Source organism: Oryctolagus cuniculus, chromosome X (assembly GCF_964237555.1).
Source record: "Oryctolagus cuniculus chromosome X, mOryCun1.1, whole genome shotgun sequence".
NCBI lineage: Eukaryota > Metazoa > Chordata > Mammalia > Lagomorpha > Leporidae > Oryctolagus > Oryctolagus cuniculus.
In genome coordinates this window covers 90,694,806-90,720,741 of record NC_091453.1, presented here as the reverse complement: position 1 = coordinate 90,720,741, position 25,936 = coordinate 90,694,806, and the positions used below count along the sequence as shown (strand labels likewise).

At 42.6% G+C, this 25,936-nt stretch overlaps 1 protein-coding gene and 1 pseudogene across 4 annotated transcripts in view; one reads left to right on the top strand and one right to left on the bottom strand.

The window, feature by feature from the left end:
- The window catches only part of LOC103351963 (nuclear RNA export factor 2), a 28,187-nt gene extending 11,522 nt beyond the window's left edge, over window positions 1–16,665 (top strand). For 3 of the 4 annotated variants that reach the window (XM_008273100.3, XM_051827443.1, XM_051827444.2), the window contains exons 3-21: window positions 2,239–2,422; window positions 2,649–2,799; window positions 3,264–3,332; window positions 3,514–3,549; window positions 3,680–3,749; window positions 3,902–3,990; window positions 4,110–4,217; window positions 4,392–4,501; window positions 6,045–6,081; window positions 6,431–6,490; window positions 6,567–6,622; window positions 6,734–6,841; window positions 6,954–7,012; window positions 7,124–7,239; window positions 7,336–7,378; window positions 7,926–7,995; window positions 8,526–8,708; window positions 16,217–16,277; window positions 16,406–16,665. In XM_008273100.3, coding sequence (XP_008271322.2) covers window positions 2,239–2,422; window positions 2,649–2,799; window positions 3,264–3,332; window positions 3,514–3,549; window positions 3,680–3,749; window positions 3,902–3,990; window positions 4,110–4,217; window positions 4,392–4,501; window positions 6,045–6,081; window positions 6,431–6,490; window positions 6,567–6,622; window positions 6,734–6,841; window positions 6,954–7,012; window positions 7,124–7,239; window positions 7,336–7,378; window positions 7,926–7,995; window positions 8,526–8,708; window positions 16,217–16,277; window positions 16,406–16,450 — 1,655 coding nt within the window. In that variant the 3' untranslated portion in view covers window positions 16,451–16,665. The remainder of the gene's footprint in view (window positions 1–2,238; window positions 2,423–2,648; window positions 2,800–3,263; window positions 3,333–3,513; window positions 3,550–3,679; window positions 3,750–3,901; window positions 3,991–4,109; window positions 4,218–4,391; window positions 4,502–6,044; window positions 6,082–6,430; window positions 6,491–6,566; window positions 6,623–6,733; window positions 6,842–6,953; window positions 7,013–7,123; window positions 7,240–7,335; window positions 7,379–7,925; window positions 7,996–8,525; window positions 8,709–16,216; window positions 16,278–16,405) is intronic. The other variant, XM_051827445.2, reaches the window with a different exon arrangement.
- Window positions 16,666–19,360: 2,695 nt separating this feature from the next.
- Window positions 19,361–25,713, bottom strand: LOC100340792 (zinc finger CCHC-type and RNA-binding motif-containing protein 1 pseudogene; annotated as a pseudogene).
- Window positions 25,714–25,936: the final 223 nt, after the last annotated feature.

Sequence of the window (25,936 nt, the reverse complement as noted above, 5' to 3'; positions counted from 1 at the left end):
GTCCAATCACGGTCATTCCAGGCCAGAGCGGTAGCAATGGAAGTACTCAGAAGTGTGTGGGCTGCAGATACAGTTTGAAGGCTGAGAGATATGGAGCATGAGAGAAAGGGTACTCCAGGCCACTTCCAGGTTTTTGAGAGCTGGGAAGTGAAATGTGTGAGTCAGATATTCTGCTCACATTTGATTTCACTTCTTATAGCACAGGGAAAATCCCTAAAGTTGTGGTAGCACAATTGTCCTGGCCACATGTCACACAGTCAAAGAAATTATCACCCCCTCACACACCACCACTATCACCAAGGAGTTAATCTGAGTTCTGGTTGTAGTCAGTACATTGTAAAGTGATCAACAGTGAGCCAAGGTTTCTTCATAAGTGTGCCCTAAAGAAACATTGGGTGAGTAATATACAAAAAGTGTAACACAAAGCCTTAGAGAACATTAATTACTAAAGCCCAAGAAGAAACTGATTTGTAGCATTGTAATTACATTAAGCCACCTCTCTCAAAAGGACTCCTATTACCTCTGGTGGCACATTGTTTCAGATGACTATGGGAAACTAAAATACCCTTTGAGAATGTACCTATGGGAGAGATAAATGAGATGACATGATGTGGTGCTATGACCAGCACAATGTGAATTAGGCATGATGGTGGGGAACCCACACAAGTGGTGGGGAACTTGCAGAAGTGTTGTTGTGGAACAGCAACACAACTCCAGGGAGCAAATACAGGGTGAAATAGAACCCAAAGCACTTTATAAGCACAGCTGAGGTTGCATTATCCAATAATTAGATGTTGGGGTAAAGAAAGTTAATGAGAGGCAAAGTTGGACATTCTATGACAAAAAAGAATCAATCCACCAGGACTTCCTAAGGATCCTAAGTGTGTATCCATCACACAAAGTGAAAACTGATGTAGTTAAAAGGAGAAGTAACCGCAGCCACAAGTTAGGTTTTGGACCTTTAACACTCACCTCTCAGCAAGTAACAGAATTACTAGAGAAAACAGCAGCGAGAATATAGAAACTCTGAATAATATAATCAATGCAATGACAGAATGTATGTGGCATAAATAGAGCCTGCCATGCAACAAGAGCAGATTTTGGTTGGTTGGTTTTTCATTTTGTCAAGTATCTTGTTTTTCACAAGTGTAGACATTCTGGGTCATCAAACAAAACTCAACAAATCATATAGACAGTGTTTTGACCATAAAAGAATCAAACAGAACTCAACAACAGAAAGATCACAGGGAAATCTCCAAACATTTGAAAATTGTAGTCAATGCTTACGATTCTAGTTTGTGATTCATACCCTTGCTATAGAAGAGATGAGTTTAGGAAATGTTGTCTCCCTGGCTGAAAGCATTTTGGAGTGGGCCAAGCAAAAGCTTTTTCTGGATATTTCAAACCAAGTATTACTGAGAGCAATGATGGAAACAGTGGAGCATTTTACGAGACTACTGCCTCAGTGTCACCTGTCCTAAAAGCTTGCACCATTCCAGCAAAGGAAGGTCAGCTTGTATAGAACCTGTTTGGTGACTGATTGGATTAGGGGGTATTAGAAAGTTTGCCTCCCAGGTTTTGGTGTTGTTGTTAGATTAAGGAAGCCTGAGAGAAGGCAAGATTGGGATTTCTTCCCAGTATGTGGCTGGTGCCCAGTCTAACCTGTGGATGCACATATTTCTGTTCTTTCTAAATTCAGCTCTATTTAAAAAAAATTTATTTATTTATTTGAAAGGTAAAGTTACAGAAAAAGATATCTTCCATCTGTTGGTTCAGTCCCCAAATGGATGCAAGGCCAGAACTGGGCCAGGCTGAAGCCAGGAGTTAGGAGCTTCTTCCGTGTCTCTCACATGAGACACAGGGACTCAAATACTTGGGCTGTATCCCCCTACTTTCCTAGGCACATAAGTAGGGAACTGGAAAAGAAATGGAGTAGCCAAGACTCAAACCAGCAATCATGTAGGATGCTGGTGTCACGTGCAACATCTTAACCCACTATGCCACAACGATGGCCCCATCCTGCTCTATTTTTAAAAAGGTTTCACACAGTGCTTCTTCATTCAATAGTTCTCTCCTAACTGTGCTGCCTGTGAGATATCCAGACAGTTAGAAGAGTCTACTTTCTGGGGTTTGATTGGTGCCTTGGGCCAGGTTAGCACATTTCTTGCACTACCAACTTGATGTAGAACCTCTGAAAATGATGTGTCTTCAACCTTGTTTATTTGTTCCAAATTTCAGAATGTGGTGCTGTTAGTACCCTTAATCAAGGAATGAAGAAAGATTGGGATTCATCCCACGGTTATTTATGCCAGGAGAATCTTCATTATGAACATAATGAGTACAAGCCTTCACCTTCATACCACCAGGAGAATAATAGAATCATAGCAATAGTGAATACCCAACAGGACCTACAATTAGAGTGGTAGGTGAATGAGGGGCTTGGTTTACATGAAGCAACCCCTGAAGACATGTGCCTCTTCTGTTCTGTGTAATCTTCCTTTTTCTTTGTAATGGGACCATTGACGAATGCTAGAAATAGAGTGATGGCTGAGCAGTCCTGTAACTGCAGCCTTGCTGTATCAGTGATGGGAGATGGTATAAAAGACTGCATTACCACTTATGGAATCATGCTTCTGTCCCTCTCCCAGCACTCCATATAGTATGGAATGCAAGAAGAGGAAAAAGAAATGTAATCGTGACAAAGTCCATGGAGAATTGTGCAGATATAAAAAACGCCCCAATAGAGACATGGGGGAGGAGAAACAGGATGGAACTCTACCATGCTGGATCAAGGTCACAGTGAGTATTTTGTCAAGCTCTGCATGAGATAGAATATTCTGAAATCTTATAAAGGATGGTTGCATAAAAGAACTTAAGTTTACTCTGTGGAAGAGAGATTCTAAGTGGAGAGAGAAAATGTTTATGGAAAACCCATATTTGGCACAAAAGAAAGAAATTCTGTCAGTGATCCTTCTGCAGGAGACATTTAAAACTAGTTACAAGGTCTGAAAAAAAACACTTGGTTGAGCCTTTTTCTCTCCCTTTAATTTATCACTCTCATCGTGGATTTCATCCTTTTGCACTTAAGTTCCATACATGGGAAATTACAGCAAGACAAAAATTGTAAACTCAATTCATAATGTGCTGTCTGCTTTGTAGATGTAAGAGAGGATGGTGAAGCCAGATGGGTGGATATAGGGGAGAGAGGAGGCCTGGGTTATCCGGGACCGCTAATCCATGAGACTGTTGTTCATGCTCCATAGTTTCATTACATCAACAACGAGGCCCAGTTTTTTGTTCAAGATGCTATTACTGAATCTGCACTGAAGGAGGTGAGCCACAAGTTTCATTTTGAGAACCGAAAGGTTTGTGCTGAGAACATTGACTATACTGATTCTCAGGGCCATGGGCTGGTGGTGGTCATCGGAATTAGAGGCTCTGGCACTTATCCCCCCACTCCTTTCACAGTTACCTACCTTTGTTACTCACTCTGCTATACCCTATTCCATACAGTGTCGTTTGCTGCCAGAGGAAATGGAGCAGCTAAAGGTAATTCAGACTCAAGAAGTGTTGTATAGTGTACTCTCCAGGCCCACCTCTTCTCCCTGTAGCCCTTAATTCCCCTGTCACCAGCATCCCAATGGCCTCAAAGCCCTGCTTTCCATATCTGTTCCTGCAGTTGACCTTGAACAAACGATATGATGCCTACACAGAATCCCTTGATCTACAGAGATTATATTATGATCCAGGTATGGGTGACAGTAACTATTCCTTGGCAGATGAAGGCAGGGGGCATTCCTGGGTTGTAGACATAGCAATGACAACTTGGGAAGGGGTTGGTGCTGGCCCTGGTTCTGATGGACATATATCCTTCTGATTTCCTTATCTTGGCTTCCTGAAGACTTGGTGGGCCATGATATTGACATGATACTGAACCAAAGACACTGCATGGCTGCCATCCTGCATATCATTGAAAAGCAATTTCCTGAGGTGAGGTCCTAGGCCCAGGTCAGCTGTTTAGGTCAAAGGGTAGAGGTGATAGGGTAGAGGGCAAATTTGTCTCCCAGGACATAGATATAACTATCATCCTAACTTTTCCTACCCAAAAGCTGTTTTGTTTGAATTTACGCAACAACAAACTGTATCAGCTGGATGACCTATCTGACATCATAGGGAAGGCCCCAAAAATCAAGATCTTGAACCTTTCTGACAATGAGGTGAGACTAGGGTGCCAATTGCATTTGGGGTTGAGGGTGTGTGAGGGTGCACATCGTGTGATGGCAGCATGCAAATGGAAGTACCTGTAGGTGAGGGTGGGGGTTGGGGGTGCAGGAACCTGGATATCTCTCTCCTCATAACTCATTTTCCAGTTCTCTCCCTGCTTTTCTCAGCTTAAGATGGCATTGGAGTTACAGAAGTTGAAAGAGCTAAAGCTTGAAGAATTGTGGCTGAAAGGAAACCCTTTGTGTAGCACATTCAGTGACCATGCTGCCTATGTAAGGTCAGTGGTAGTGCCCATTACCCTTCTGTGGACATTCATCCCTTGGGAGCTTGAACTGGCCAAGACAGTGCCACATATAGGGGGAGACAGCCTTAGTCCTGTCGGAAGAACAAGGTCCTGCCCTCTCCTCTTTTTCTTTTTCTTTTTTTCTCTCCTCTCTTTTTCACTCAGCTCTGCCTAGAAGTCTCCTTTCCTTCCGACCTGCTCTCCTTTCCAGCTGGATGGGGTGTGTATCCCGTCTCTACACCGGCCTTTTCCAGAGTGCTCTCCCATAGGTGTGCTCCAGGAAGCAGGGCTCCCTGTCCTTACCAGGGACAGAGGTGCTCTACCTTGAGCCAGGTGCTGGTGCCCTGACTGAGACAGTTCCTACATCCCAGAGCCTCATTCTGACTCAGGCCTGTTTGACCCCAGGTTGAGATGGAGCTGGCTTACCTCCCACGTCCTGAGAAGGTTCTTCTTTTCCTTGCTCCAAAAGAGATACCATGACCTGTCCTAAACTGACCCGGGATCTTTCTCACATTGAGGGGCTGGTACCTGGATGACTGCCATCCTGACATCAGTTCCTTTGGCCCTATGCAGGGAGCTAGGACATACCTCGGGAGAAACCCAGGTTCCCTGAATCAGGGGGACAAACGTGGGCTGACAGCAGTGAGAGAGGGTTTCTTGAGGCAGGAATGGAAGGTTAAGGGCAGAGGAGGTTGAGGAGAGAGAAGGACAGGCCTGTCAGGGATACCACTCCTCCCTCCTTCCTCACCACATCTTTCAGAGGAGCCCCTGAAGGGTCCAGTTTCTCAGGCAACACACCGACAACTCAGACATGCACAGCTGCACGGGACCTTGAGGAGAGAATGTGGTGATCTGAAGAGGGGACCAGCACCTTTCACCCCATGCTGAGCTGGGGCCTGATCTTTCACTCCTTTCTTGCCTATTTTGGACCTTCAGACCTAGGCAGTGGTTGCTGTGGAGATGGGCTGTAGCAGTGGAGCCGCTTCCTGCTCTTTTCTTTTCTGACCCCTCACTACGATGGTATGGTCTCTTCCCTTTGCTTTTGGTTCTTCTTTTTCCTTTGTTTCTACTCTCCTATTTCTTCCCCAACTCTGCTTGGCCTACCTTAGCTTCCTTTCTCTTTTCATCCCCATGCCTGCCTTTCTCTGCCACTTGAGCCCTGTCTGATTCCCTCTATAACCCAATCTGCTCCTGGGCCTTTCCTGGGGAATGAGGTGGTCTTGTCCATTCCATGCCTGGAAGAATGTTGGATACCCTGAGAAGTAGCAGAGGCCTGGGCTCCCATACCATTCCCTGCTCACTTTGAAGCCTCCCAAAGTGACTTGGCAGAAAGTAAGGGAGACAGGGATGGGGAGGAAGCCTGGGCCCCAATGGGTCTTCTTGTGGCCCTGGAGAATGGGGTCAGGGCATTGTAGGTGGGCACTACTCAAGCAGTAGGGGAAGAAAAGGAGTTCAGGGGAAGAAGGAGATGCAAATAAGGAGAAGGTGTGCAACCCCAACCTGTCAGTCACTTCATTCTCTTTTTGAATTTGAACAGTTTGATTCTGGATTGTTTCCCCAATTTGTTGCGCCTGGTGAGTACCTGTAGTCATCACTCTCCTCTTTCTACCATGATCTCCATACCTGTCCCCAAGCCATTGAGAACATAGATTCCAATGAAAGCCATTAATATTTTCTGTGGGAAGTGTGTTCATAAACATGCAAAGACATATGGATGTACACACACACACACAAGTTGCATGTAATAGAAGAGATTTCCAGTCTCCTCACAATGTGAACGCACACTGTAATGTTGTTCATGGAATTTCAGGAGCCATTTCTTACCTGGGCGCTGACCCTTGTTCCCCCAGGCCAATTTCTTCAATTGGATTATCCATTACCACCTTCCTGATCTTCATGCTAACTTCCCATTCCCTTCCCCAGGATGGCAGAGAGTTATACCCTCGCGCTGTCACTGAAATTGTGTTAATGAAGCCCTGCAAGGTAAGGAGCAAGGGATTTGGGATGGTGCAAGTGAGGATACATCATCCGCAGCATCTAAAATGAGTTTTTATTCCAGGACAGCTATGAAGGACCTGAATTACTGAAAAATCTGATCCTGCATTTCCTGCAACAGTAAGTATGCCAGCAACTATGAGGAAGGGCAAGCCTGAAACAGGCTTCCCAGGCCAGCACAGGTCTGCTCACAGGAGTTTTCAAGTAAAATTTTTCATTGCTCCCCCACAGATATTACTTTATTTATGACTATGGAGATCGCCGTACTCTCATTAGTGTTTACCATGAGAAGGCCTGCTTCTCTCTGAGCACTGCCTTCCACTCCATGGATCCAGACCCGTGAGTACTGCAGTTTAGACTTTGGGGCCCTGTTGCCAGGCAGGCACAGGTCAGTTCCTGAAAACATCTCTACTGCCTGGACCACTGCTTATTGTTCTTTTTTGTCAAATAGGAGCGCCTTCTATGGCTATGTCAAGAACAACAGGAATATGAAGGATATCAAGGATTCCTGTACGTGTGTGATGGGGAGGACTGGGTAATAGGGTATAAAAGGGACAGACAGTTGTAGGGGCCAAGGATCAGAGACTGGGAGCACAAATCTTATCTTTCTGTCCCACACAGACCTGAGAAGGAAATTGCTTAAGCACAGAAACCATACCATTGTGGATGCCCTCAGTATGTTGCCAAGAACTCAACATGACTTTAACTCCTTCTCAATAGACATGTGGTTCCACACGGTGAGTGCCTGCTTCCTCCCTCAAGCAGGCCCCAGGCATATGGAGCTAGGTGGGAATTAAAGGAGGTTCCTGGTCACCTTATTTCTTCCCTTTTAGGATACGATGATCAGTTTTGCTGTTAATGGATTATTCAGAGGAGGTGAGTTTCTATATAGTTGTCACCTCAGAGCTCCCACTGCTCCCTCTCAGAACTCATCCAGCTTTTCCAGAAGCTGTTCCTTTCTTCTTGTATTCCTTTTGTGTTATTCTGCCCCCATTCTGCCCTTAAAACTGCCCTGTCCCAACCCATTACCATGCCTGTCTGCCCCACAGAGCTCAGGCATCAGGGACACAGGCTGTGGAGTTTGACGGCACTATCACAGGCACTTCTCTGTGACCTTGGTCCAGTTGTCTGTCTCCTCAGTTGCTTCATATGAAAAATGGGGTTGTACTATTCATCTTTTGGTCAGATGTGAGACAGGAATCAAGTGAACATGTAAGGTGCTTTGTCACAGAGGAACCCTGTTACCAGAAGTGGATTGTCCCAATTGTTATCCTCTCCATTTCTGCCAGGCTGTCCTGACCCCAAGTGAACAATTTTCTCTGTCTGAACCCTTCAACATAAGACACAGACAGGGAATGCTGTATGAAAGGGTATGGCATGTACAACTCTAAGGGAGTATCATTGTTTGTTGCCCTTTATATAGAAAGTAATTCTCAGAATTTGATGTTTGCCTTCACCCGGACTTTCATCGTTATCCCAAGCATGAATTCCATGTAAGTGCTGTGTTGCTAGTGGGAACACCCATTTTTACCTTTGGCCAGTGGTGTGGGAATGTGGTGGTATAGTACTCAGGATATCTCAATATATGGAACGGCCAACAATAGATGGAAAGAACAGTGTGGAATAAATGTCAAGAGCTTGGGCTATTGATTCGTAATTTGGTTATCTTCCTGACTTCAGCACTATGGGACCTTGCTCAAATTACTCCACCTCTCTATGACTCAGTGAGGATAACTGTATCCATTCTCTTGTGCTGCTGTACAAGAAAAACACATTGGGGTGAAGTCCACAGATTGAGTGAAGATGTTAGTCCCTCCAAACGTGGGGCTCTTTGTGTGTGTGTGTGTGTGTGTGTGTGTGTGTTGGGGGGAGTGGGTAGAGGGTTCCAGTCAAGGAACTGGGGATTTAAAACAGTAAGGGTATGTAAAGAATCCAGTTGCTGAGTGGCGGTGGTTATTGATGAGTCTGTTGGGAGTCTGGGAATGTCACCTGTGTAGTTAGTTGAAGACCTATTTCCTTCCAGGCTTTGTATCCTGAATGATCAACTGTTTGTGAGGAACGTCAATCCTGTCAATGTCCATACAGTCTTCACCATCCCAGGAAGCATTCCATGCTCCAGTTGTACACCCACCGTTTCCCAGCTGCAGCATGAATTGGAGCAAGCTTTCTCCTCTCTGTCTGGGATGAAATTTGAGTGGTGCAGGAAGTGAGTGATGGGTGTGCTTGGGAATAGGGAGTAGTTGGAACAAAGGGGTGTGAAAAATTAAAACTCAATGCAACTTTTAAAAACAACTATGGGCCAGCGCCATGGCTCACTAGGCTAATCCTCCGCCTTGCGGCACCACGCACCGGCACACCGGGTTCTAGTCCTGGTCAGGGCGCCGGATTCTGTCCCGGTTGTCCCTCTTCCAGGCCAGCTCTCTGCTGTGGCCAGGGAGTGAAGTGGAGGATGGCCCAAGTGCTTGGGCCCTGCACCCCATGGGAGACCAGGAGAAGCACCTGGCTCCTGCCTTCAGATCAGCGCGGTGCGCCGGCCACAGCACACTGGCCGCAGCGGCCATTGGAGGGTGAACCAATGGCAAAGGAAGACCTTTCTCTCTGTCTCTCTCTCTCACTGTCCACTCTGCCTGTTAAAAAAAAAACAACTATGAATATTTTGCTTCTATATAAAGTGTGCATGTGGGAAGACATTACTGTTTATTTTATTTTGTTAAATTTTTATATTTTATACAAGGTGAGCACATTTCATATATACATATTGAAGAGTATAAGGATACTTCCCACTCTACCCTTCCTCCCACAAATGCTCTCACCCTCTCTCATCCTTCCTTTCTTATCTTTTTCTTTTAATTTTGACAATGACATACTTTTAGTTATTTTATAGTCAGCTTAACCCTCCACTAAATAAAGAATTCAATATGTAGTAAGCAGAAAACCCACTGTTCCTAAAGAGTATAGACAAGGGTTGTAAACAATAATCAGATCTCAAAATGTGAAATTTGCTCGTACACATTATATTTTTTGCTACACTGTGTGTTAGCACAAATCGGGGAAAATATGATTTTTTATTTTCGAGACTGGCTTATTTCACTAAGCATATGGTTTCCAGTTGCATCCATTTTGTTGTAAAAGACAGTATTTCCTTCTTTTTATGGCTGAGTAGTGTTCCATCATGTATATATACCATATTTTTAAAAATAAAATCATCAGTTGTTGTACATCTGGGTTGATTCCACATCTTTTTTTCCCAAAATATTTATTTATTTTACTTGAAAGTCAGAGTTACAGAGGCGCAGAGGCAGAGAAAGAGAGAGAGAGAGATGTCTTCTACCCACTGGTTCATTTCCCCAATTGGCTGCAACTGGCGGAGATGCACCGATCTGAAGCCAGAAGCCAGGAGGTTCTTCCAGGTCTCCCACGTGGTTGCAGGGGCCCAAGGAGTTGGGCCATTTTCTACTGCTTTTCCAGGCCATAGAAGAGAGATGAATAGGAACTGGAACAGCCAGGACTCAAAGTGGTGCCCGTATGGGATGCCGGCACTGCAGGTGGTGGTTTTGCCGGCTATACCACAGCACTGGCCCCATCCATATCTTGGCTATTGTGAATTGAGCTGCAATGAAAATGGGAGCACCAATAACTCCTGCATATGTTAATTTAATTTTGTTTGCGTGAGATGGCTAGGTCATACGGTAGATCTAATTTCAGATATGTGTGGAACCACTAAACTGTCTTCTGTGTTGGTTGTACTATTTTACATTCCCACGACAGTGTATTAGGGTACCTTTATTCCCCACATCCTCACCAACATTTATTGTTTTTTTGATTTTTGGATGATATCCATTGTAACTTGGGTAAGGTTAAACCTCATTGTGGTTTTGATTTGCATTTCTCTGATGACTGGTGATTCTGAGCATTTGTTCATGTTTCTGTTGGCCATTTGAATTTCATCCTCTGAAAATTACATGTTCAAGTACTTTGCCATTTCTTTATTGTTTATTTTGCTATTGTTGAGTTTCTTGAGCTCTTTTTAGATTCTTGATATTAATCCTTTATTAGTTGTATACTTTGCAAATGTTTTCTCCCATTCTGTTGGTTGCTTCTTCACTTTGCTGAATGTTTCCTTTGAAGTGCAGAAGCTTCTTAGCTTGATGTAATCCTATTTGTGAATTTTGGCTTTGATTGTCTGTGCTTCTGGATTCTTTTTCCAGAAGTCTTTGCCTATGTCACTGTCTTGGCAGATATTCCCCTGCATTTTCTTCTAGAAATTTGATAGTATGGGTTGTAGATTTAGGTCCTTGATCCATTTTGAGTGGATTTTTGTGTAAGGTGTAAGGTAGGTGGCTTGTTTCATAGTTTTGCATGCGTGGATCCAATTTTCCCAATTTGTTGCAGAGCCTGTCCTTTTCCCAGAGATTTATTTTAGTTTGTTTATCAAAGATTAGTTGGTTGTAGATGTCTGGATTTATTTCTGGGCTTTCTATTCTGTTTTGTTGGTCAATTTTTTTCTAGTACCTGACTGTTTGGTTATAACTGCCCTGGGATATTTCTTAAAATCTGGTATTGTGATGCTTCTGGATTTTTTTAAATTGTTTAAATTTGCTTTAGATATCCGGGTCTCTTGTTTTTACATATGAACTTTAGCATTTTTTTTTATAGATCTGAGAAGAACATCATTGGTATTTTGATTGGAATTGCATTGAATGTGTAAATTGTTTAGAGTATTATCAATATTTCGATAATATTAATTTTTCTAATCCATGAGCATGGAAAGATTTTTCTGCATTTTTGTGTCTTCTTCTATTTTTCCTTTATTTTTTGTAATTTCCTTTGCAGAGATCCTCCACATTGTTGGTTAACTTTATTACAAGGTATATAATTTTTCTGTAGCTATTGTGAATGGTACTTATCTTATAAATCCTTTCTCAGCCATGGTGTTGCCTGTGTATACAAAGGTTATTGATTTTTGTGTGTTGATTTTATATCCTGCCACTTTACCAAACTCTTTTATGAATTCCAATAATCTTTTAGTGCAGTCTTTCAGCTCCCCTATATATAGGATCCTGTCATCTGCAAATGGGATTATTTGACTTCTTTTCAATTTGTATCCCTTTGATTTCTTTTTCTTACCTAATGTCTCTGGCTGTAAACCCCAGAACTATATTAAATAGCGATTGTGAAAGTAGGCATCAGATCTTAGTGGAAATGCTTCCATCTTTTTCTATTCAACATGATGCTAGTGTGGGTTTATCATATAACGCCTTGATTGTGTTAAGGAATGTTGCTTCTATAGCCAGTTCACTTAACTTTTTTAATCATAAAAGGATATTGTATTTTATCAGATGCTTTCTGTACATTTATTGAGATAATAATGTGGTTTTAATTCTTCAGTTTGTTAATATGATTTATCACTTTTATTGATTTGCATATGTTGAGGCATCACTGCATATCAGGGATAAGTCCCACCTGGTCTAGGTGAATGATCTTTCTGATTTGTTGTTAAATTCAATTAGCTAGTATTTTGTTGAGGATTTTTGCATCTATGTTCATCAGGGATGTGAGTCTATAGTTCCTTTGCTATGTTGTATATTTTCCTGGTTTTGAATTAAGATGATGCTAGCCTTATAGAATGAGTCTGGGAGGATTTCCCCCCTTTTGAATAATTTTTAATGCTTTGAAAAGAATTAGAGTTATTTCTTTAAATTTTGGTAGAATTCAGCAGTAAAGCGATCCAGTACTAGGCTTTTTTTTTTGGTTGGACTGGACTTTATCACTGAGTCAATCTCCATCTTGGTTATTGGTCTGTTTAGGTTTTCAGTGCCTTCATGATTCAATTTTGGTAGATGGTATGTGTCCAGAAATCTATCCATTTCATCTAGATGTTCTAATTGTTGGTATATAGTTGTTTGTAGTACTTCCTGATGATTCTTTTTATTTCTGTGATATCCATTGTTACATCTCCATTTTCATATCTGATTTTATTAATTTGGGTCTTCTCCCCCTTTTTTGACTAGTTGAGCCAGTGGTGTGTCAATATTGTTTATGTTTTCAAAAAACCAGCTCTTCAATTTGCTGATCTGTTATACCATTTTTTGGTTTCAGTTTTGTTTATTTCATCTCTAATTATTTCTCTTCTCTTATGTTTCTAGATCCTTGAGATGCATTGTTATATTATTTATTTCATGCCTTTCCAGTTTCTTGATGTAGGCATTACCTGCTGTAAACTTACTTCTTAACCCTGCTTTTGCTGTATCCCCCATATGTTTTTATATATTGTGTTGTCATTTTCATTCATTTCCAGGAATTTCTTGATTTCCCTTTTGATTTCTTCCATGTACCACTGTTAACTCAGGAAATGTTCTTTAGTCTTCATGTGTTTTCATACTTTCTAGAATTTCTTAAGTTGTTAATTTCCAGCTTCATTCCATTGTGGTATTAGTTCAATTTTTTTTATTTGAGACTTGCTTTATGGCCTAGCATATGGTCTGTTCTAGAGAAAATTACATTCAGTGATGAAAAAGAATGTGTGTTCTGCAGCTGAGGTAATAAGTGTTCCACAGATGTCAATTAGGTCCCTTTGTTCTTTAGTGTAGATTTTCTCTGTTGTTTGTTGATTTTTTTGTCTAGTTGATATGTCCACTGATCAAAGTGGGGTGTTATAATCCCCCATTGTGTTAAAGTTTATGTCTCCCTTTAGATCCATTAACATATCCAGGAGCCCTGGCATTAGGTGCATATTTATTCACTATAGACATATTTTCCTGTCAAATTCATCCCTTAATCATTACATAATGCCCTTGTGTCTTTTAACAGTTTTTGTCTTAAAGTCCATTTTGTCTGGTATTAAGATATTTTTACTGCTCTTTTTTTGGTTTCCATTAGCATAGAATATATCTTTTCCCATCCTTTCACCTTCAGTCTGTGAGTATCTTTGTTGGTGAGGTGTTTTTCTTGCAGGCAACTAATAGATTGGTCATGTTTTTTAATCCATTCTGCCAGTCTATGTCTTTTAATTGGAGAATTTAGGCCATTTACATTCAAGGTTATTATTGATGACTTGGTTCTGCCATTTTCCATTAATCTCCCTAGCATTTGCTTTCAATTTCGCTTGTACTTTCACTAGGAGAATTTTCTGCCTTCACATTGTTTCATAATGACTATCTTTCTCTGTTTCTGCTTCCTGTTTCTCTTTCTCTGTTCCTTAAGCATCATTTGAAATGCTAGATAAATGTGACAAATTCTTTCAATTTCTGCTGTTAATTCACTGAATAGGCCTTCTTAACTCATTCACTCTTTCCACACCTACAGAAACTCTTAAAACCCTTCTGTTTGGTCATTTGATAGTATCCCTTAAATCTCAAGCACTGTTTTCAGTTTTTCTAATTTTTCAGTGTGTGTGTATTTGTGTGTGACTGAGATTTGTTTTCCAGCTTGGTTATTCTTTCTTCTGCCTCACCAAGTCTGTTGTTTAAGGTTTCTCCCTATATTGTTTATTTGAGACATTGAATTAGTCATTTCTAAAATTACAGTTTGTTTTCTCTTTAATATATCCATCTCCTGGCAAAAATTTTCATCCATGTCATGCATGTTATTCCTTTAATTCATGAATTTACTTCCCATTTTTTAAAGTAATCTTATGATCATTATTTTGAATTTTTTCAGGCATTTTGTCAGTCTTTTCATCTTCACATTCTAATATTGAAGTGTTGTTTCAGGGGAGTCACATTTTCCTCATTTTTCATCTTTCTTGAATTTCTGTTTATATTTGGGCATTTGTGGGGCCACTTGTTGGTTTTCTCCTCTGATGTCTTTGTTTCTGAAATATGCCTCTTTGGCTTAGTGGAGTGTCTGCTCCTTCAGTGAATATGCAGATGTGTGTGTTATGTGGGGCCAGGGATCTCTGGTCAGTGCTTGGTGACGGTGCAAGAGTTGAAGGTGACACCAAGTAGATCTCCTCTATTGTCAGCAGATGGGTAGGGTATTCTCACTTCAGCTCAAGTGATCACTGCCTCATCTCCTCTCTGCCAAGGTGATCAACACACTTGGGGCGAGCCCACAGTGGCTGCACGCCCCACCCACACAGGTGCATGAACCACACAAAGGATCTGTGTTGTCCTCAGCGTGAACACAGAACCCTTTGCAATGTTCCACCCCAGGCACATTCATGAAGAGTGACGAGGCATTCCCAGAGCCAGATGTCTGTTTGTATTCCATCCCTGTAGTTTGAGTATGGGTGCCATAATACAGTGAGGTGTGGAGAGCACCTCGCAGGCTTAAACGGGTGCTCTACCTCCTGCCAATCCTCCAGTTGAGACTGAAAGTCAGTGGAGACCATGAATTTATCCCTCAGATAAAATCCCCTAGTTGTGCACGTGTGAGCTGTGGTAGCCTGCACTTGCTTTGTTAAGATGGTGTCTTCTCCCCGCTAGTTACTGGAAGGCCTTGTGGGGAGGGATGGAAAGCAGCAAATGTTCTCTCCTTTCACAGGGTTAGTGTGCAGTGTGCTCCAGGCCAGACTCAAATTCATTGTGTCTGCAAGGTTCTCTCTCAGGCAGTGTTAGGCTTGCCTCACTCCTCTCTGAGAAGATGGTTTCTCCTCCTGACTGTGCTTCTGTTGTTGGTAGGAGTGGAAGAAAAGCATACTGCCCAACATTTTGCTGCTGAGTATGGTGCTCTGTGGGAGTGGGGAAGGGGAAGGAAGCAACTCAAGCCTGGCTGTTGCTCAGACCCCAGTCAGCTCCTCAGGGTGAGGTAAAAGTCAGTGGGTGACTATGGAATTCTCTCTCAGCTAAAATGTGGGCGGCAGGATGTGCAGTAATTTCTTCCTGCCTTAACAAGGTATGAAGGTGGCTCATAGCCTGCAGCTGGCTGTGCTGTGTAGCTGGCTACAGCAGTGTCTCTGTCTTCTGTCCTCTTGTCTCACAGAGCTTTGTTGTTTTTTCACTTCTTCATTGAAAATATCCATCATTCAGACCCCTGGAACCTTGGTCCTTCGTATGTTCTTTTCATATCCCAGAGCAGCTTAAATTAGTTTAGCTATACCCTATTAAGCCATCTTGGATCTCTCTAAAATTACTTTTATACGGACCTGTGTAGATTTTTTAAAACGTAATGTATTCAGGACTTGTGTTTGGCACAGCAGCTTAATCTGCCACTTGCAACAGAAATATACCATATGAGTGCCCATTCAAGTCCCTGCTGCTCCATGGTTAAGTATATACCAAGAGAAATAAAAGAATATGTTAATTCAAAACCTTGGACATGAATGTTCATAGAAATATTATTCATATTAGTCTCAAATGGAAGCAACTCCGTTGTCCTTTAACTGAGAATAGATCAATAAACATGGCACATCTCTACAGTGGAATATTGATACTGTCTTATGAAAAGTAATTCTGACATAGGCTATGCCATGGATGCACCTTGAAATTATTTTGGTAAATGAAAGTGGCAAGTCATTAAAGGTCACATATTGTGTGATTCTATGCTAAGCTCTCTTGTTTTGAACACCTCTATTTTTCTGTGAATTTCAGTGGCATGAATGTTATTGTAGACATTGTGAATTTTCAAAAGGTCGTCTTCATTGATAGAGTAGTACTCATTCTGGTACATGTGTTCCAATGAAAGAGTAGCATGGTGAAGGGGTGGAATGTTATTGGCATGTGTGTTCTGTGGAGCTGACAGAGTAATCACCTGGTCTCCACCTGCCCCCGCCAGGTGCCTTGAAGAGAATGGATGGAACTACACCAGAGCGGCACAGGTCTTCCTTATCCTCCAGGTGAGGTCTGGGAAACAAGCGGGTCAATGTTGGATGTCTCTGGGCCTTCAGAAAGGTGGACATCAGGTGGTTTGGGGGTGGAACTCGGGCCTCCTGACCCTTCTGATATTCCTACTCCTTCCCTCCAGATGCAGGGCAAGATCCCAAAGGAGGCCTTCAAACAAATCACATAAAAGGATCCCCTGGATGTCCTCCATGTCCCGATCCATGTCATTGTTTTTATTTTCCAATATAAGGCAAAGTTCACAACTCAGATTGGAGACATGGCTGTCTATTGCAGAGTTCATTGTAGAGATGGTAACGTAACCACTTGAAAGGCCAAATGTTTCCTTTCCCCACTCAGTATTGCTGTTTATGTTCCTAATAAAGAGTGACATTGCATGCTGTATGTTCTGTGCCTCAGCTTGTACTTCTTCTGCCCCGACATGAACCTACATTGCCATGGCTGAGAGGCCCTGATTCTCTTTGCCACACACCTTTGTCCCTTGTCCCTGTCTGTCCTTAGCAAACAAATCAGGCTTGTCAACATGGATAGTTTGTCCACGAATTCCAATGAAAAGGACACAGGTTATTTTGTAGTCAGGGATTACTTAGTATTAAGTGTGACTCTGTCAGATGTTCTACCTGCAGGCCTGCAGAAGCAGACATGTGGCAAGAAACAAACAAGGGCTTCCCAAGAAATGCCTGCTGTCTATTGAGGACCAAGGAAGAAAGGAAGGGCGAAGAGGTGAGGCAGAGAGGAGAGGGGACAGATATATTTTTTTTAAGATTTATTTTATTTATTTGAAAGACATAGTTACAGAGAGAGGTAGAGACAGAGAGAGAAAGGTCTTCCATGCGCTGGTTCACTCCCCAGGTGGCTGGAGCTGTGCTGATCCGAAGCCAGGAGCCAGGAGCTTCTTCCAGGTCTCCCATGTGGGTGCAGGGGCCCAAGTATTTGGGCCATCTTCCACTGCTTTCCCAGGCCGTAGCAGAGAGCTGGATCAAAAGAGGAGCAGCCGGGACTAGAACCAGTGCCCATATGGGATGCCAGTGCTTTAGGCCAGGGCATTAACCCGCTGCACCACAGTGCCAGCCCCAGACAGATACATTTTAAAACTGACTTTTTACTCCTAATATTTGAGAATTTTCACAGACTGATCAGTTTTATGGTTTGCACCCAGGTGGGTGGGTGGGAAATGGGCCTTTTCACAACTCTCACCATCATTCCACCTGTTGTCCCATATACTTGTCCTGCTTGTTCTTCTTCCCGAAGAATTACTGTGCAAAAGATCTCACATTTGCACTTGCAGTGTGGTGTGTTGTGATTCAGCTCATTTGCCCAGTGTAGATGTTAGATGATACTTGGTGCTCCATCTTCATAAGGGGGTTCAGTCAGTCATTTTAATTTCCTAAAAAGAACAATAGCACAGAATAATCACATTCTAGTTTGCTCCTTGGGACTTTTCTCAACAGTTGGCAATTAGCAGTTCCATACTTCAGGCATGAGTTGAATGGGACCTTTGAACAATTTATTTTCCTCACTTTTGTAATGCTTCTGCTTTGGATAACAAGTGGGCATCGTTTAAAATATAGGTTGCATTTATTTGAAAGAATGCAACCATCTTCCATCCATTGATTTGTTCTTTCCCTGCAATAGCAGGGGCTACACCAGAACACAATCTGGGTCTCTCACATGGCATGGACCCAAATACTTGAGACCTCCCCTCTGACTTCCAGGGTGTGCATTAGCAGGAATCTAGGAATCTAGAATTGGAAGCAGAGCAGAGACTCATATCAAAGCACTCTTACAAGGAATTAAGCAACGGAAGCAGGGTCTAAACCAGTGGTCCTAATTCTCTGAGAAGTTACGTTTAAATTAATAGTGGTACAAAATCTTCAGGTTATATTGCTATCCTATTAACTACCACATAGGTGAGTTATGAGGTACCACCAGTTTATAAATTATGATTCCACCTTCATATTTTGTGTTACTTAACTTCTTGTCATTGATCAATTTTCAGAACTCTACATGCATTACATTAGAAAGGCATTTACTGTGCCGGCGCCGCGGCTCAATAGGCTAATCCTTCACCTAGCAGCGCTGGCACACCAGGTTCTAGTCCCGGTCGGGGCGCCAGATTCTGTCCCGGTTGCCCCTCTTCCAGGGCAGCTCTCTGCTGTGGCCCGGGAGTGCAGTGGAGGATGGCCCAAGTGCTTGGGCCCTGCACCCCATGGGAGACCAGGAGAAGCACCTGTCTCCTGCCTTCGGATCAGTGCAGTGCACTGGCCGCGGCAGCCATTGGAGGGTGAACCAATGGCAAAAGGAAGACCTTTCTCTCTGTCTGTCTCTCACTGTCCACTCTGCCTGTCAAAAAAAAAAGGGCATTTACTGCAGTGTGGATATCTTAAAAACACATACTAAAAGAGTAGTCTCCATTACATAAAGGAAAATGTTAAAACCTTGTTGTTTATTCATATAGTATGACATTTAATCTATTGTAATTTTCAGTTCTAGAATTTCTTTTCAATTTCTTTTCATATTTTCTCTATCTTTACTGATATATTATACTTGAATATTCAGTGTTCTCCTGTTTCCCTAAGTTATTTGACCATGAATTTCTTAACTCTTTGGAAATACTTAAAAACCTGATTCATTCGTTTAATTTATTTGGAAAGCAGAGATACACAGAATAAAAGACAGACAGAGACAGAAAGAGAGAAAGAAATCTTCCATCCACTGGCTCATTCCACAACAGCTGAAGGTTGCTCAGACCAAAGTCAACAGCAAGAACACAATCCAGCTCTTCCATGTGGATGCATGGAACCAAGTACTTGTTTCAGATTAGGTGCGCTCCAACTGTACTGTGTCTTGGCAAGATGGAAACACGATGCTTTATATGTTTTAAAATTTTGTGTGAACTATTTTCTAGTAAAACATTATCTGGTATTAAGTGGTCTTATGTTCAAATTCAAAAAGGAACCTCAGTCTCCAGCTGAGCTTTATGTTCCAAGGCTCTTTTAAGATTATTTACATAATAATTATAATTTTAATCACCACATTGTTCCTCATCACTAAAATCTGATTTCCTTTAACTTGGGCCTCATGAGTCATCTAATGTTGAGGGACCCCCTGAATGGGTTTCCATTTTGGTTTGCTCTTCAGTTTTGCCTTGCCGGAAGGCTATGGCCTGGCTGAGGCTGTCCGGAACAGAGTCTCTCCTTCACCTTCATCTTCACTTTCTTCTCCCTACTCTATTTCTTCTTCTGGTTCAGTTTTCTTTTTTCTCTTTCTTTGCTGGAAGTTCTAAGTTCTCCAAGCGTATTTTTAGAATAGGCATAACTTAACTGTTCAATTTCTCCGCATTTGTGGCACTTAGATTTATCAATTAATTTTGTCTTCAGATGAACTCAGCCGCTCTTCCATTGTCAATAGTAATGCTTGCTTTTATCAGTCTACCAAGTAACTATTTATTGTTTATTGCCCTGGTACAATTTTGTGCAGAGTCTTTATCCAAAAATAAAATAAATGCAACCACATTGCTCTTAATGGTATCTTTATCTTACATTTTCGTGACCTTTATTATTTCGCGATATTTGGAAGTATCTGATGTAAGTCACTGTCACAGCAAAAGGCAACTTGGAGATACGCACTTTGCTCTCACTTGTAACCAAACCACAACTAATTTCTTCAGATGGACGGTAGAACACAAATCCTTGGCTTAAGCGGCTCAACCCTGATTCCTCCAGTCCCCTCAAGGCTGTGGCCCAGGCATCATGGGTTCTTGCAAGAGCAGGTGCTGAGAAACAAAATGGAGTGGTAGTGATATCCCTAAGCATTTGCTTAAAGCCATTGCCTTGTAATTCAAATATCTGGACTTCCACATGGAAGTTTCCTGTCAGTATTGTTTTCTTTCATGCGACTTTACTGTGTTTCTGTATTATTTTTTTACCTTGCTATTTTTGCAGGATACTGGACATTTGGAGTATTATAATGTGGTGACTTTGTAAATCAGAATATATATACTCAGTGATTTCTTTTTTTATGATTTATTTATTTGAAAGAGTTACACAGAGTTGAGAGGCAGAGACAGAGAGAGAGGTCTTCCATCTGCTGATTCACTCCCCAGATGGCTGCAACGGCTGGAGCTACGCCAATCTGAAGTCACGAGCCAGGAGCTTTTTCCAGGTCTCCCACATAGGTGCAGGGACCCAAGGACTTGGGCCATCTTCTACTGCTTTCCCAGGCCATAGCAGAGAGCTGGATCAGAAGAGGAGCAGCCGGGACTAGAACTGGCGCCCATATGGGATGCCGGCGCTTCAGGCGGGGCGTTAACCCGCTGCACAACAGCGCCGACCCCTCAGTAATTTCTTATTTTGAGCTGCTACCACCATTTTTTTTGGTGATTTACTTATTCATGCTATTTTTGCAGGCTAAATTACTGGTCAGTTATATACATTGAAGTCATCTTTCCATTTTCCTCAAAGCTCCAGGCTTTTGTAATAACAAAAGGCTACAAATTGGGTGACTTATTAATAACATACATGTATTTCTCATAGGTTTGGAGGCTGAGATCCTGAGAACATGTTGCCAACATTTTTGAGTTCTTGTGGGGACCTTCCTCTGGGTTGCAGACTGTCATCTTCTCATTATACATGGTAGACACAGAGAAAGAAAGCCCTCTGGGGTCCTTTTTATAAGAGCACTATTTCCATTTATGAGGACTATGCCCTGAAAACCTAATTGCCTTCCAAAGCCCCAGTAACCATCACATTGAGGGTTAGGATTTCAACATAGGAATTTGGGGGAACATAAAATTCAATTCATATCAGTGACTTGACAGAGATTTCCCAAAAGGCATCAACACAAAAAGAAATGGGGAAAGGAAAAAAAAATCCTTCATTTTTTGTAGACTGGCCAAGGCACTCTGAGCCAAGGCACTCTGAACACTTTGTTAGGCATCCTAAGGCTTGGCTATAGCCTTCACTTCAACATTTTAGGGATCCCAAAGATCAGCTAGATGCACAGGCCAGCTCATCTTTTAGATGTTTTCTGAGCATGTGTGTTGCACTCTGGATTCCCTGCTATGCAGCAGCCCTTCAAAACATTTATTCCTTCAAAAAACTCTTCTTAACCTGTCCTTCCTACTGTTTTCGTCTTTGTGATGTTTCCCTCCTGTGCCTTCCCTTGTCTTCACGTAGCTATAAATAGTATACATGTTAGATGATTTTGAGAGATGCCATCCAGAAAGTCATTCCACGTCTGATGGAGGAGGGTTAATTCCAAACGGTGGTCATTCTCTTTACTTGTCCCTCACAGACCCTACAGAGAGGTCAGAAAGTATGACTACAATTTGTGAGAACAAAGTATGTATTGAAATCTCTACCACCAGCAAGAAGCACTAGAAATCTGGCTGCCAGACTCATGAACTACACAAGTCTGGAAAAAAGGATGCTAGGCAGGTAATGAAAAACTCCACAATTCCCTTTTAATGACATTTAGCAACCTGTTTCTTGACTGTACTCTTCTGGTTGTTGTAAGTTTTTTTTTTTTAATTAGATTTAAGTGTTCTGAAAATGTTGATTCTGTCAGTTTTTGCTAGCTGCAGCTTTGCTTCTATGGAGGAACCGATACTTACTGCTCTTATTTTTATGATGCCACTCCTTTATGATGACTTTATTTCATTCTTGATGTTGGTAAGTTATCTTATTTATTTGACACCTGGAAGATGCAGAGTACTAAAATGACCCTAAAATCCTGCCTGCTGGGGTCCTAATCCTGCATAATCCCCCAGACTGTAAAAACATTGGATTATGCTGCCATGATTAGGCAATTTTAGCTAGCACAGTTGACTTTAAGAAAGGGAAGTCATCTGGTTGGCCTATGCTGAACACATATATCCCTTTAAATGTGGGCCTAGAAGTCAGAGACAGAGAATTCAGGGCTTTAAAGCATGATAATGATTTCACTCATGAGTTGAAAGATGGAGGGGACCTAAGGGGCAAGGAAGGTGGGTCAACCCTAGGAGCCAAGAGTGGTCCCAACCAGCAGTAAACAGGGAAATGTGGACATAAATCAATTACAAGTAACTTAATACTTCCAACAGAAAGAATGACTTTTGAAGGAGGTACCTTTCTCTGAAGGGAGGAGAGAACTTCCACTTTGACCATGGCCTTGTCTAAAAATTATCAGAGTCAGCGAACTCAGGGGGCTTCCATAGCCCTGGCAGCTCATGACAAGAGCCTAGGGTGATTACTGATGCCATAAACAAGAGTGTCAATTTGTTAAGTCAACAACAGGAGTCACTGTGCACTTACTCCTCATGTAGGATCTTTGTCCTTAGTGTGCTGTACATTGAGATTTAATGCTATAACTAGTACTCAAACAGTATTTTTCACTTTATGTTTCTGTGTGGGAGCAAACTGTTGAAATCTTTACTTAATGTATGCTAAACTGATCTTCTGTATATAAAGAGAATCGCAAATGAATCTTGGTGTGAATGGAAGGGGAGAGGGCGTGGGAAAGGGGAGGGTTGCGGGTGGGAGGGACGTCATAGGGGGGAAGCCAGTGTAATCCATAAGCTGTACTTTGGAAATTTATATTCATTAAATAAAAGTTTAAAAAAAGAAAGAATGACTTTTGAAGCAGTTCCCCCTCCCCAGTCCCACCCCAAAGCCTCTAGTGGGAACTCATCAGTGTTGGCACCTTGATTTCAGACTTATGATATCCTTTTATAGTTTCTGATTTTGTTTTATACAACTTTTCTTGCATTACATAGCTGCAGGTACAAACCTAACAACCAACCACACAAATGCATCAGTGCACATCAACTGTTCCATTGTTTTTGGCTTGACAAAAGATTTTTACTTCAATTTTATTTGATTTTTTAAAAAAATTATTTATGTAAAGGGAACAAATTTTGTGTATTTCGTAAATATAGGTTTAAGAGCGTAATGATAGGGCCAGCCCTGTGGCTCCGCAGATTAAAGTTGAAGCTTGCAGTGCCAGCATCCCATACTGGCATTGGTTTGAGTCCTGGCTGCTCCACTTCTGGTCCAGCTCCCTGATAATGCACCTGGGAAATCAGTGGAAGATGGTCCAAATTCATGGGATCCTGCACCCACATGGGAAATCCATATGAAGCTCCTGGCTCCTGGGTTCGGCCTGGCCAAGCCCTGGCCATTGTAGCCATTTGGAGAGTAAACCAGAGGATGAAAGATATATATATATATATATATATATATATATATATGGATATATATATATATATATATAAGTATCTATTTCTCTCAACTCTGCCTTTCAAATAAATAGGTTTTTTTAAAAAAGAGCATAATACTTCCCAGCCTACCCTCCCTCCATCCCTCACTCCCACCTTCCTGCCTCCTTTCTTTCTTATTTTTCTTTTACTTTTTACAATTACATATTTTCAATTTATTTTATTTTTTCAGTGGAAAGCAAAGTAGCAAAGTTTATTAGAGTAAGGACAGCCACTAGAACGGATGGGCACCTCTCCAGACAGAACCTGAGAGAGAGTGCCTAGTTTACATTTAGGCCTGGGTTTTTAAGGGGATGGGTCTTGCCTTCCTGCCTTTTCTCTCCCCCTCTCCTTCTTCTCCTCCAGAACAAAGGACTTTTTGGGTGACGTTGAAGTTGTAAGACAGAGGAAGCCTGACTGGCATCTGCCAGGGGGCTTCTCTCTACGGTGCCTGCCTTAGAGGAAGGATGTTTATCAGGCCAGGTAGAAGGGGCAGGACCTCCTGGAAGGTCATCAGGATCTGGGCAGGACTTTGAAGTGCAGATACTGGGCTGCACCTGGAAGGTTATGGGGTGACTGCAATGCGGATGTTGCAGTGCTGTAGATGTCAATTTCCTAAGGCCCTTCTGACACACATAGGTTCATTTCTGACTTCCTACCTAACATTCCCCGCTTAAGAGAGAAAGATCGCCGGCGCTGTGGCTCACTAGGCTAATCCTCTACCTTGCGGCGCTGGCACCCTGGGTTCTAGTCCTGGTCGGGGCGCCGGATTCTGTCCTGGTTGCCCCTCTTCCAGGCCAGCTCTCTGCTGTGGCCAGGGAGTGCAGTGGAGGATGGCCCAAGTGCTTGGGCCCTGCACCCCATGGGAGACCAGGAGAAGCACCTGGCTCCTGCCATCGGATCAGCGCGGTGTGCCGGCCGCAGTGCGCCAGCCACAGCGGCCATTGGAAGGTGAACCAACGGCAAAAGAAGACCTTTCTCTCTGTCTCTCTCTCTCACTGTCCACTCTGCCTGTCAAAGAAAAAAAAGAGAGAAAGATCCATAATCTTATGATGGGGATAAATGGCTAGAGGTCCATCTTCTATAGCTACTTTGGAAGCTGACAAATGGTCAGCATAGAGATGGATATGGGTATTTCCTGTTGCTATCTCTCCTATGGTGTTTGAAAGTGGCCTTGGAAAGACGGTCCTGCTCAGTACAGAGGACTGCTTAGGTTGTCCAATGGGATGGGCTGGAAGCCTTGTCTGACGACTATCTGAAGCTTGACAGTTTTATCCTATTAGAGATAAAACGAACAAGGGTATTAAAGACACATGGTCCAAAGAGAAGCAGCAAGATTACAGAAGTTATAGGGCCAAGGAGAGGGAATAGCCAGGATTTCCATGACCAGATGTAGGGCCAACAATCCCAATCCTGCTTGGCCTGGTCCTGGAGTTGTTTGGCATTGTCCAAGAGAGTATGAATTTGGGTTTGTACCTGTCCAGTCTGATTGACCCAGAAACAACATTCTTCCTAGAGCATGGCACAGACATCTCCCTGGGCAACAGGTAGCATATCTAATGCTCTTCTCTTTTGGAGAACAACTGCAGCCAAAAAGTTGATCTGATTTTGGAGGGTGAAGCGAGAAGCTGCTATTTGGGTCTTAAGACCAGCCAGTTCAGGGGAGAGGTAGTATAAATATTGTTTGCTGATAATGCCCCTGTTGTGCCTATAGCAACTCCTGCTACTCCAGCCACCATGCTGATCCCTACCAGGACAGGGATCAGGGGGAATTCTCTTGGAGACTCGAGAAGTAGTGTATAAGGGAATTGATATGGGGACTGAAGCATTAGCAACAGATATAGTAGACAAGACATAGGCCAGGGTGCAGAGCCCTGTCCAGTTATAAGGTAAGCATTGGTAAGCAAGAGTTCCACAAAGTATATCCACCCCGCTGTAGGAGGGAAGCATCCAGAGAGGCGGTACATACTAAGTTGGGAATTTTCGGTAGTGGTGCGTTTGAAGAAGTACGTGGCAGCAAAGGAAGCTGAAGTTAGTGGACTACAACATGAGGTGTTTATGTGGGAAGTACTTCTCGTCCAATCTTCCCAGAACATGACCCGTCTAGTGTTGTCAATGAAAGTCTGGGCCAACTTGCCCTCCTCATGAATGAGGGAGCAATTGTCTATTCCTATGCTGCCCCAATTAGAGTCCGCCATCAGAGCAAAACGTTTACCTGATACAGGCCTTCCCTGGCAGAAGCTCCCAGTGTAATGAAGCCAATGTGCCACAGATATGTTTGGAGGAGAGGAGAAGAGCAAGGAGGGCTTGAGGGAGAGTGCATGATCCTTGGTGTGCACAGTTACGTAAAGTTACAAAAAGAGCTATTAAGGGATCCCATGAGGTGTCCTTGTGGATACTCAAGAGAGCTGAGGCAAAGAG